Below are 12,017 nucleotides of genomic sequence, written 5' to 3'. Positions count from 1 at the left end.
GGCATGCAGCTGTAAAACCTTGCAGTACCTCTAACTGTATCGAGCCAGTCATTTTCTGAAGCACAGCCGTTCTTATGACTTACAGCTGACTTTCTGCCTAACCTTTCCTACTGATTGACTTCTCCTGTCTTAATGTTGGATGAGCTTTTAATTCCGTTTCCATCCAAGGCAAATGGTGGTTGTGCCAAGGTTGCATTAATAACTGACGTGGGTGGACAACTCTGCATTGTTACTCTGTTGAGATGTGCATCTTCCTTGTCTGAGTGGAAGCATTAAAAAATGAACAAAGGGGTTTTGTTTGTTTGTTTGTTTTTGTTTCTTTTTTTTTTCCCCAATTATTGAAGCATTTGTTGCGTGTCAAACTGATAGTTTAACATACTTTTATTAGTGATCAAGGGAATGAAAGCTTTTTGGGGAGAGGAGAAATAGCATTTAAAGGTTTATTCATCAATCTTTCCTTTCTGCAATCTGGTAGGGTTTACAGTTCTTACAGATTTTGATGGGAGCTGTGTGTGTAAAGCAATTGTAAAGTATACATCACAGATCTTTGTTAAAAGATCAAATGCACCATTTTGTTTCATTCTTCAGCAAAGCACATTAGCAATCTCATTTCAGGATTGCAGCTCTTGGCTGGTGTATTGGTTTTTCCATGTTTCCTTTTTGCCACCGTATTCTTTCACCCAAAGTAGAACAGGTGGTTCAGTGGCTTGGATTTTACTTTACTTATCTGTAATGCACCCTGCCTACTTCGGAAGCAAGAGTTGGTCAAATCCAGAACAGTCTTTGCTGTAATTCTGTGGCTTTACTCACTGTTAATCCTAGTCTAAAGGAAACCATTGATGTTTGTAGCAGTGTAACATTCACATGAAGTTGAATTCTACTCAAAATATGTAGCAAGAAACTGGAGTGCTGGAGTGTCTTGGCACAAAAATTATTGCTTCAATCACGTTTGTTTTCAGACTTTTTTCTTTGCATCTGTTCTTGTATTTCAGTGCCTGCATTACGTTGCTGACCCCTGCACCAATGTAAAAAAACTGTAGAAATGTTATGCTTTATCCTCAGACCCCAATGGTTTTCTTAGTACCGTTGGTACTGGCAGAGAGTAAAGCGCGACATAAATGATTTAAATTCCTTTGTCTGTCTGTCCACATCAAATTGTAATGATGCTTTTTCTGCTCCACCTGTAGCTTCCTGCAGATTTCACAAAGCTGCACCTTACTGACAGTCTCCACCCACAGGTGACCCACGTTTCATCCAGTCACTCAGGATGTAGCATCACAAGTGATTCGGGAAGCAGCAGCCTTTCTGATATCTACCAGGTAAGACTGGAGTGCACCGGTTGGGAGGTGTTGACAGTGTTGATGGATCAATGCCTGGATTACTGTGTATTGTCAGTTCTTGTCTGAAGAAGTGTCTAACAGATTTCAAAAGACAAATTTTGGTTTGAATCAGCATAATTTCAAGATTTTATCTAACACTTAACATGATGTTGCAAAACGCAGCAGGTAACTTGTTGTCACCTTCAAGTCAGCAGTGTAGGCATAAATAGTGTTTTGCAATGTTCCAGGATTCCACTTTGTGAATTTTGTTTGCATTTTGTGATTTTTTTTGGAGAGGACATGTCCTCAACTTCAGTTCGAAGATCCAGTGCAGCACTTCTGCAGGGCTTTCTGGTGGGACTTAAAGCAACAAAGGAACTCTGGTTCTGATGCCAGCCTCACCTTTTCTGAGCATCTATTTTGCCATTTGCAGAACAACTGCTGTGATTTTTGCTGCTACTTCAATACGACTTTGAGATCTGTTGACAAGAAGTGCCCTGAGCTGGCATTATGGTTAAAAGCTAGATCAGAATTTCAAAATTAAAGATTTGGAATGTTGTAAAGTGTTTTTCTGAATGATGTATCCGTTCTGATACGGATTGGCTTCACGCTCTGAAACGTACTTAAAAGAAAACATTCTCAGTGAGAAGAATCTGACTTGAGGGATGAATCCCATTTCTCCACCCTTTGGAGACCCAGTGCTAGGAGTGGTGAGATTTCAGGTTGTTACTCTGCTGGGGGGAGGCTCTTGTTGCAAAGTCCTGTGCTCTTCATTTGGAGTAGCCTGAGTTTAGAGGCATTTAACGTGAAATGGATCCTAAGGGTGCCTAGAATGTTTGAGGTGCACATGCTTGTTATGAATATACATTAAAACAAAAATTAGGTAAAATAATTTCAGGAAGTCTAGATCCTTCTCTTGATATTTTTAGCTCTTGCCACATCCTCTAATAGGAAACCATAGCAATTTCTGAAAAGGTGAATCAAATTTAATTTAAACTGATCTATCAAAAGGCTATACTGGGGAGAAGCATGAGAAAACACTGCTTCTTGTGGTCTCCAATTTGATACATGACTCCTGTAGTAAGTTTTGTTTACAAAAATGGAGTCTTCAGGATGGTAGAGAGAGCTACTGATTTTTTTTTTTAAAAGTATTTACATGGAGAATATTTACTATTACAGTATACAAAAAATAAAGTCTAATTAGAAAGAGGACACTTTGTCACGTGCTTAAAAATATTTTCTGATTTTGTCAATTCATCTTCAGTTAATTCCTCATTTAAAAAATTCTTGGCACAGATTTATTGTAATCTGTACATTCACACAATGCCCAAGAATTTATTAAAATAACCCTGTAGGCATCAAGTGCTATAAGCATTTATTGTGGAATATTTTATGTTAGAACATGTACTTTAGCCCTATAGTTTGAAGAACAGCAATAAAAACACATTCATGGCCTCCTCAGACTTTTTTTTTAATAAATCATGAAGCTGAATCTGTAGATGCTTTCAGTGTTCAGCTGAGATCATTTCCTTTTAAATATTAATGCTGTAACTAAATTTGTTTGTCAAATGTTGCACATGAAAGAACTTCTTTTTAAGATAAGAATTATTTACCAAAATAAAACAAGTAATCCTTTGTCTTTGGCTCACCTAAGTCTAAAAATACATTTCAGGTGCCCATCAGTAAGGCAATTAAACGCTAGAACTTTTATTTTAGGAAATCAGACTCAAAGAGTGACTGTAATGTGGCTGCAGAGGAAGGGGATGCAGAGTGTTGGTGGCTTGTGTGCAGACTGGTGTTGTCCAAGAACAATACTTTGCTTTTGCCTTGTGTTAGTTGCAGCTTCTCCTGTTTAGTCATGTATCTCTTCCTGTACGCTTTTTAAATGCTTCCTATCCCTGACGTGTTCATCACCAGCTGATGATCCTGCTCAGAGAGTGTGATTTAAGCCTGTGAATGTGTGGCTTCCCCTCTCTCTCTTGGGAAGGCATTGTGTTGTTGGAGGTCTTTCCTTCGTCAGCCTTTCTTTGCCTTATCCTGTCCTTATACTGGGGGCTTCCCGTTGGCCCTAAGTGCCCTCCCATCTGTCCCAGACTCTCCCAGCAGTAAAGGAAGTGGGCAACATCCTTTCCACGACCCTCCCAGGATGCCTGTAGCACTAGGATATTGTCAAGATGTCAGCTTTGTTTTCCCATGAGTCTGATATGGGTCCTCTTTGAAGCAAGGTCTGTGTAGGATTTTCATGGCCCCTTGCCCTCTTGGCAGTGCAGTTGTAAGAAAATAATTGGACAACCTTGAAGTTGTGTAAGATTTGTATTTTTGCAGTAGTTAAAATTGATTGCAATGTGTATTATAATAATTGTGTAACACACATTTTCATATTACAATTAGTTGTAGGGGTTGAATTTCATAGCAGTTTATTGATATTGTAGTGTCAGCATCCTTGGTGTTTTGCAGTTTATACACTGAAAAGTAAAAAAGGAATATTTTTGCTAATAAACATTCATCGTTTCACTTTTCACTTAATAAACATCCACTGTTTTACATGTATGCTAATAAACATACATCATTTTTAGCCCTTTGGCTGTGATAATGACAATGATTAAAAAAAAAGTGGGATATTTTTGGATGAGGCTTGTCTGTTTCCTTTATGAACTAGAAATACGGCATGGATGAACCTACTTTTGATCTGCACAATAACAGTCTTGATTTTTCTTCACTGTTTTTTTCTTGCACGTTTACATATTCTGCATTTTTCTGTCACAGAGGGGCATTCATTCTTCAAAATTGATGTATTTGTTTTCACCTTAAAAAATGGAACATTTCTCCATTCTCTTCCCCCTTATGTGTGCATTAAACACGTCACAGCCACAGTCACAAGAGGACCCCATTACATCTGGGGTTGGTGTGGCCTCATCTTGAATATTGCCCGGGGTTCTGGGACACCTTCTGATAGACCAGTTTTCTCAAAAACCCCAACCAGCCTGGCCATGAACACCTCCAGGATGATTCTCTTGAACTGAACTGTTCTGTTCTTTCTTTAGCAAAGTAAAGAGTGCGTGTTTGGTGCGTGTGCAGGCATTGAGCAAGGAAGTAGAGCTGCTTGATTGTATATAAACAGATTTGTTGAATGAGCACATGTCCCCTTGACCTCCTCTCACCTGTTCCGTGACAGATATCCAAATCAGTTGTAGAAGGAGACTGTAAAAGCAGTCATCTTCCTTAGCGGTTCATGTTGTCCATCCCTTCTCATCTTATGTTCATGTTACCTCCAGAAAAGTTGGATTTAATCACTTGCCTCACAGTCGAACAAAACCAACGAGGTCTTCGTTCTCCAGTCTGCCAAGTTGGGCCAAATGAGAATGGCAGTCTTTTTATTTACATTTTTCCCTACGAAAATCATTCAAGAGGCTATCTGAGGAGAACTTAGTGCGCTTTTACTTTTCATATTTCTGTCATCATTTTACTATATTTACTTAATTAACTTTCACCACTTAAATTCAGAACTTACTTTGGTCTCGGACGCAGTGACTGAAGCAAGCATTTTTGTATTACTTCATTCTTAGTCTTAATAGGCACAGCTTAGAAATAGGTAGGTCTCTTCATGCATTGTAAGTGAAATAACACTTCGCCTCAAGGTTGAGAATCTCAGCCTCCTGAGTTTCTTGTTGGTGATGTGACAAATGAAATCCCAGGCTGTCACTGTTGCACGATTCCTTTGGAAGCTTCACCAAATGTTTTGTGACATCTTTTCAACCGTGCAGAAAATTTTCATCGCTACTGGTATTGCAATTTTGGAGAGACATTCTCTTGAATTTAAGCTGCAACCAGTTTTTCATACGTAAATGTAAAAAGAGTGCATGAGAGTAAAGGACACAACATGTACCTATGACAGCGTATAGCGTGCTGAGATGTATTTCATCCTTGTGAAAAATGCCTTGGAAATCCTTAAGCCTCACCACTGAGCATGGGATAAACTCTGCAGGAGATGCATCTTGTTTTCTGGATTTTCTCTTGGTACAAAGAAGCCCCTATCCCCAATGGAGCTCACTAATTTTCCTTTAGTCTTACACAAATGTATGGCTGTTGTTTCCATAACTAAGAGTTCCTATGCAGACACTGCATGTTCTAACTCATGGTGGAGTAAAAAAGTGGAACTAGATTGAGATGAGGTTCAGTGTGGCAGTTAAGAGGATACCGAACACTTGATGTTGTATTTCATGTTATTAAGCTTTAAGCAACTAATTTATTTGGAGCAGATACATGGATGTGTGCTTCTAACATGAAGGCATATCCAATTATTCTACATAACGCAGCGAAACTCGTGCAAAACTTTTGCCTATCTGAACTGGGTAGGTGTATTTGTGGGAAGAGGTTCTTCACTGTTTTCTACAGCAAATGCGTGGTGCCTCCATGCAAAGGCTGCATATTCTTTCTTGGCTGACTTTGGTGTGATAACTACATGATGCTTGAAGAAGTGCATCTCCCTCTTGCATGGTGAGATGTCTTACGTTTTACTGCTGCTCTCTGTGGATTGCTGTATTCATTTCTGAGTTTCAAGGATTTGTACTTATCAATAAGTATTAAATATCTGAATGATAAAGCAGCTGTTCCTGTTTCTGTCAATGACTCATTGCTAGAAGGATTTAATTAGCTCTGTAAGACATGATCATCCCTCAGGAAATACTTGTATCCTTTAGTTACGATGTTTAAGCTATTTTCTGAATACCAAGTTGCATTTAATTTGTCTTGGTTTTGTTTTGTTTTGGTTTTTTTTTGATATGACATCCTTTTTTTTCTTAGGGCTTTGATCTTAAAGCAATAAACTGAAAGTGGGCAGTCAAGTTTTGGTTTTTTTTTTATACAATATGTGGAATTTTCTTGGATTCCAGAGTACCTCTGGTATGTTAGCGCTGTGTGACTAAGCTTAATTTTGTATTCAGCTTTCCATCCTGCTTTTGAGAAAGTTTATTCTGAGCAGGTAAGAGTGGCACTCGTTAGTAAAGGGAGGATTTGCAAAACCAACATGTGAATTAGTCACACCGTCTCTGGAATTGTCACAGCTGGGGATTTATTCTGACAGATCCGTGTCATAAGCTGTGAGTCTACTGACTCATCATGGCTAATTTTTCCACCAGTCTTTTTTGATGAAATGTGTTTTGTAAGAGTAGTTGGAGCAACTGCTTCAAATGTATCATAGGGAGTGTTGATGCTAAGCACAGCAAGACTGCTAATGAAAGCATTGCTAGCAGTATTGTATTCTTTTGATTCCTTTATATGCTGAAAACAGGCTTCTTTATCCTGTTTCAGGAGTGCTCAGCATTGTTTTTTTTTCTCCTTTTAAAAGCATAGTAAGAATAATGTGAATATGGCCTAGGTGCTGCTGTGGTGATTTTCACGTTAGCAGATGATAGTGTGAAAGCTTGCTGCAAACATGGGTTGTTATGTTGTAGGGTTGAAGTGTTCAGGAGCATTGCTGGCTGGTCTGATCCCCCTCCAGCCACGCGCCGTCACTTGCAAGGAGATTGTGTGCAAAGTCATTAAAGTAACAAAAGTCAGCCATGCCTTGTCAGGCATGAGTATGGAAGAACTCTATTGAAATACAAATATTATTTTATAATTTGGCTTACTTTGTCTGTGTTTACAGGCCAACCTATGTTTTGTTTTGTTTTTAAATGTAACTCACAGCATTGAAACAGGCTTTGGTATCTGTGTTTGTCCCATGTAGTACTTTTAAAGACACAGAGGCATTTTTTGCATTCATACAACATCTGAAGAACTTGGCTTTGCCAAGCCATAGCTTAAAACTTTCTCATTAGAAGATTGCATTCACAGATGTCTGAAAATTTAATGTTGGGGCAGGAACATAAAATGTTTTAAGTTAACTGTTTTGGTGGTATTTTTGTAATCTATTTTTTGTCTATTTTGAGGAACAATTTCTTGGGATAAATTGCTTTCAGTTCCCCCAGGACATACTAAGTAAATAATGTATGTTGAATCCTGTTTATGTATGACTGATTAAAATATGTTGAAAGCTGTTTAAACATTGTTTTGGATTTGTTTTGATTTCTTTTGAAAAGAAATCATAAAAAATATGTATATATAAAAATCAGCTGAGAGATCAGATAGAATTGATGTCTGTATACTAAGTGGGAAACGGGAGCAGCATTGAGCATATTTGAATACTTTAAAAAAAAAATGTTTGTACTTGAATTTAGGCTACAGAAAGTGAAGCTGGTGATATGGATCTCAGTGGGTTGCCAGAGACAGCAGTGGATTCTGAGGATGATGACGATGAAGAAGACATTGAAAGGGCATCAGATCCTTTGATGAGTAGAGATATTGTCAGAGATTGTTTGGAGAAGGACCCAATAGACAGGACAGATGATGACATTGGTAAGTATTACAGTGTAGTAAAATGCTATCAAATCTATTTTGACTTCACCAAAAAGTGTACCTTTGAAATGTGAGGATTTTAGTTTTTGGCTTCTGTAGTTGGTAAGCTTAGTGTTTATTCTTACTGTTAGTTGGTTATTCGTATTATTAGTTGACTCATACAGAACAGTGAATGAGTACAGCCAAAGGTGCAGAAAATACACATGGCACGGGTGAAAACAATCAGTGCTGGCCTTCTGTGTTTCGATGTTCTATTTCTAATAGATAACAGGACTTTATGAAGTAAGTATTTTTGCTTTTATTTATTAAGCATAAGGAGGCGTAAGACCTTTCACATAAATGTGAATCTACTAAAACTAACTTGCTATGTTAATGTACAGACTAATATCTTGAAAGCAAAGCAATGCATAACTAGAATTACAGTAATTACCATTTCTAATTGAATTTGTTTTACTGGCTCGGGTTTTGTTTTTTATTTTTTTTCTTTAATCGGAGTATAACTAAATGATGATTAAGTTTGATTATGAGATAATTAAGGGGCTAGAACATCTCTCATATGAGCAAAGGCTGAGAGAGCTGGAACTGTTCATCCTGGAGAAAAGAAGTCTCAGGGTGATCTCTTCTACACATACAAATACCTGAAGGGAGGGTGCAAAGAGGACAGAACTGAGCTCCTTTCAGCAATACCCAGTGCCAGGCCAACAGGCAATGGGCACAAAGCAAAACATAAGGGGTGCTGTCAGAACATCAGGCAGCACTTCTGTGCCGTGCAGGTGCTGGAGCCGTGGCACAGGCTGCCCAAAGAGGCTGTGGAGTCCCTTCTTCCTTGGAGATCTCCCAAAGCTGCCTGGACATGGGTCTGTGCAGCTGCTGTGGGTGGCCCTGCTGCAGCTGGGGCTGGGACTGATGGACATGGCAGCCCCTGCCAGCCTCAGCCATCGTAGGATTATGCATAAATAAAACTTTAGGAAAAGGATGGACTATTTCCAGTACACTTAGATAAAAATAAATGCAAAAACATCTCGTGTTTAGGGCTTATAATCACTCTCTATGAAGGAGAAAAATGAGCTCTGTCTAGCTATGAGCTGTGTGAAAAATCAAAACATGGGAGAAACTCGTAACTGAGTACAAGTGGAACTCCAGTATACACAGAAGACAGAACAACACTAATCCTGTTCTATCCAGTCTATCCTAAGGGACCTTTTGAACATTTCAAGTTACAACCATGTACAAATTACTGTTAAGTCTATACTGGACGCAGAAGGAATGAACTTACAAGGAACTTGCTCAATTTTGTGAAATTTCCTCTCTTAATATTTTAATGCATTTCATATAAGCCTGTCTTAGTTTTAATGGAGTTATTGGTCTGTCTGAATGGAGAATTAGCTTCATTGGCTGTATTCAAAGCTTTTGATTACATTACAATTCTTCCACTATGCTGACTTTTACTTTGCAGGGTCTCTACTGACGATATGGCCAGCTAGTCTATGCCTACAAAATACTCAATAATTACAACAGGCCTCTGTATATGATTTATTAGTATACAGAAACGATTGTGCAGCATTTTAGCTTAAGTAGCCTTAGGCATCTTTCTGAAGAACCGTCTTTGCTGTGCTTTGTTGTTTTGACATGCGTGACTCAGTGGGCTTTTTCTCCTTCAGAACAACTACTGGAATTCATGCATCAGTTGCCTGCTTTTGCCAACATGACAATGTCAGTGAGGAGAGAGCTCTGTGCTGTAATGGTGTTTGCAGTTGTGGAGAGAGCAGGAACTATTGTGCTGAACGATGGGGAAGAGGTCAGTGGGCGTTACTTTTGACTCTCCTGTTATACCAGACATCCCAGCTTCTACAGTGTTAAGGTCCTGTTTTTTGACTTAAAAAAAAAAATAAATAAAGTTAAAGTAATGTTGAGCAGGTAAAAGTTGCCTCTTCTTGATCTGCCCTAACAAGCTTTTTGTAAGTACGTATGCAGTGTTTCTTGTTCAATAAAAGTTTAAGAAAATGGTCTTCATAACACATGGCCTAGTATATACATCTTGTTAATAGATGCAGAAGAAAAGACTGTTCCTTTGAGAAGGAAAAAATCCTAGGGATTGCAACTGTATTGTATGATATTACAATGTCAAGTGATTCGACCTTCCAACATTTACTTTGTAGCTGGACTCCTGGTCAGTCATTCTGAATGGCTCTGTGGAAGTGACGTATCCTGATGGAAGAACAGAGATACTGTGCATGGGAAACAGCTTTGGAGTTTCCCCTACCATGGAAAAGGAGTATATGAAAGGAGTGATGAGGACCAAAGTGGATGACTGCCAGGTAGAGTGTACGATTGTACAAGCAAAACCAAAGAAGTAATACAACCAGACACAGCCTTATTTTTAAATTTGAGCGTTTAATTTAATTTAAGCGTTTAATTTAATTTAAGATCTGCAGTGCATAACCAGTGCAGTACTGGAGAAATATGGCTCCTGTGTTTGTATGCATGGTCCTGGAAATTGAATTCTCTTCATCCGGATAGGGATGGTAGGGTTTTGAATGATGAGGTTAATGTGCTTTCTCTAGAGCTTAAGGCCCAGCAGCCTGCTGCATATATCCATGGCTTCACTTTTCCATTGCATGTAACCTTGCTTTTCAGTTTCATTCTTCTAGTGGAATGTCAAGGTCCATTACCCATTAAAGGCTCTTTTACTTCTGTAGATAATAGCCATTCTTCCTCACTGGACTCAGCTACTGAATCTTACAGGAATACATCTCTCTGTCTTCTGGTTTTAAGAGTAGATATTTTAGTGTCAGCCAGCCTGGCCTTTGAAGGAAAATGTCTTGGCATTAGCTGTAACACAAGCAGTCAGTAGTAAGGTGCACTTCTTGTAGCATAAAATAACCAGCTCAATCTGGACACATAGTGTTTGCTGACTTAATGTAGGTAAATTAAGCATTTTTGTTGCTTTTGATGGCTAATTAGCTTTCATGAGATGCCCTTTGAAATAGGTGAAAATATGCTAATGAAATCACCTGGTTTAGGTTGTCCATCTAACTTTGAATAAGCACATAAATGGCATCTTAGAATAGTGTTCTGCAAGCAATCCAGATTGTAGTAGCTCTGTTTCAGCTCCTGGTAACTACTGGAAGCAGAAACGTTATGTTGATTCATTATGAAGAGTGAGAGAGAAATTCTACCTGGGAATCTCATGCCAAAACCATCATACACAACGATTTTGCAACTTGTCAAATAAGACAAACACTGTAATTTCCTTTCTGTTGGTGGCCTAGGCTTATTTAAGAAGACAGTTTAATCTCAAATATTTTAAAAAAAAAAAAAAAAAGTTGTAAAGCATATATATTTTTTTACAAGTTGTAGTGAGTGGTCACATTTAGATAGTGTAGGTGCTGGAGTATTCTTAAGATATCTAGTGCTAAGTATTGGCTGAGCAGATGATCGTTTTTTTTTCCTGCAGTATGCTTTAGTCCAGAATTGATGTGTTTACGTGGTTGCTTTCATGAAAAAGAATAAATGTTAGTTTTCTTGATGGTTGACTTCTTTAACAATAAATGAAAATAATTGGAATAGTAATAAACACACACACACACAAAAAAAACAAACCAGAAGCAAAGTTTTTCTTTCTATCTCTTTTACCCTTGTAAGTAGCAAACAAAAGGGCACAATATCAGCTATAGGATGCTGAGCTTCATCTCTAGAAGCAGGGCAGTTGTAGCTGCTGAACAAAAATGGCTGGTAATGCTAATTCATCCTGCTCTGATCAATGGGCTCCTCTAATTGCAAGATTGTTTTGGAAGTACTGTGTATTCATCTGCTTCTTACAGCTGAACTGCTGATAAGACAAATCTGGCTGACTGCAGTTTGAACAACTGCCTTTTTGATGATAGAGTATTTGCATCGTAAGTCTAAATGTTTGGGTTTTTTTAAGACTTTACCTTTTAATACTGGTGTGTGGTGATTCTTTCCAGTTTGTTTGTATAGCTCAGCAAGATTATTGCCGCATCCTCAATCAAGTGGAAAAGAACATGCAGAAGGTAGAAGAGGAAGGAGAGATTGTGATGGTTAAGGAGCACAGAGAGCTTGATCGCACTGGAACAAGAAAAGGTCACATTGTCATCAAGGTAAGAGCAGAAAGGGGGGAAAGTCTTGGAAATGTCTGTGTTTATAAACCTCTGTACTTGGCAGAGATAGGAAGGAGTGCCATTCAGAGGGACCCCAACAGACTTGAGAGGTGGGCCCAGGTGAATCTAATGAAGTTCAACACAGCAAAGGGCAAGGTTTTGCACTTGGGCTGGAGGAATC

General features: G+C 38.6%; 1 protein-coding gene across 7 annotated transcripts in view; it reads left to right on the top strand.

Moving 5' to 3' along the window:
* The window catches only part of RAPGEF2 (Rap guanine nucleotide exchange factor 2), a 171,397-nt gene that overhangs the window by 125,674 nt on the left and 33,706 nt on the right, over positions 1-12,017 (top strand). For 6 of the 7 annotated variants that reach the window (XM_052690324.1, XM_052690321.1, XM_052690323.1 and 3 more), the window contains 5 exons: positions 1,188-1,319; positions 7,538-7,715; positions 9,377-9,513; positions 9,875-10,033; positions 11,684-11,836. In XM_052690324.1, coding sequence (XP_052546284.1) covers positions 1,188-1,319; positions 7,538-7,715; positions 9,377-9,513; positions 9,875-10,033; positions 11,684-11,836 — 759 coding nt within the window. The remainder of the gene's footprint in view (positions 1-1,187; positions 1,320-7,537; positions 7,716-9,376; positions 9,514-9,874; positions 10,034-11,683; positions 11,837-12,017) is intronic. The other variant, XM_052690326.1, reaches the window with a different exon arrangement.

This window comes from Tympanuchus pallidicinctus, unplaced genomic scaffold, assembly GCF_026119805.1.
Source record: "Tympanuchus pallidicinctus isolate F22 unplaced genomic scaffold, pur_lepc_1.0 scaffold26, whole genome shotgun sequence".
NCBI lineage: Eukaryota > Metazoa > Chordata > Aves > Galliformes > Phasianidae > Tympanuchus > Tympanuchus pallidicinctus.
The sequence above is the reverse complement of the archived record's forward strand: the minus strand, read 5'-3'. Positions and strand labels throughout refer to the sequence as shown.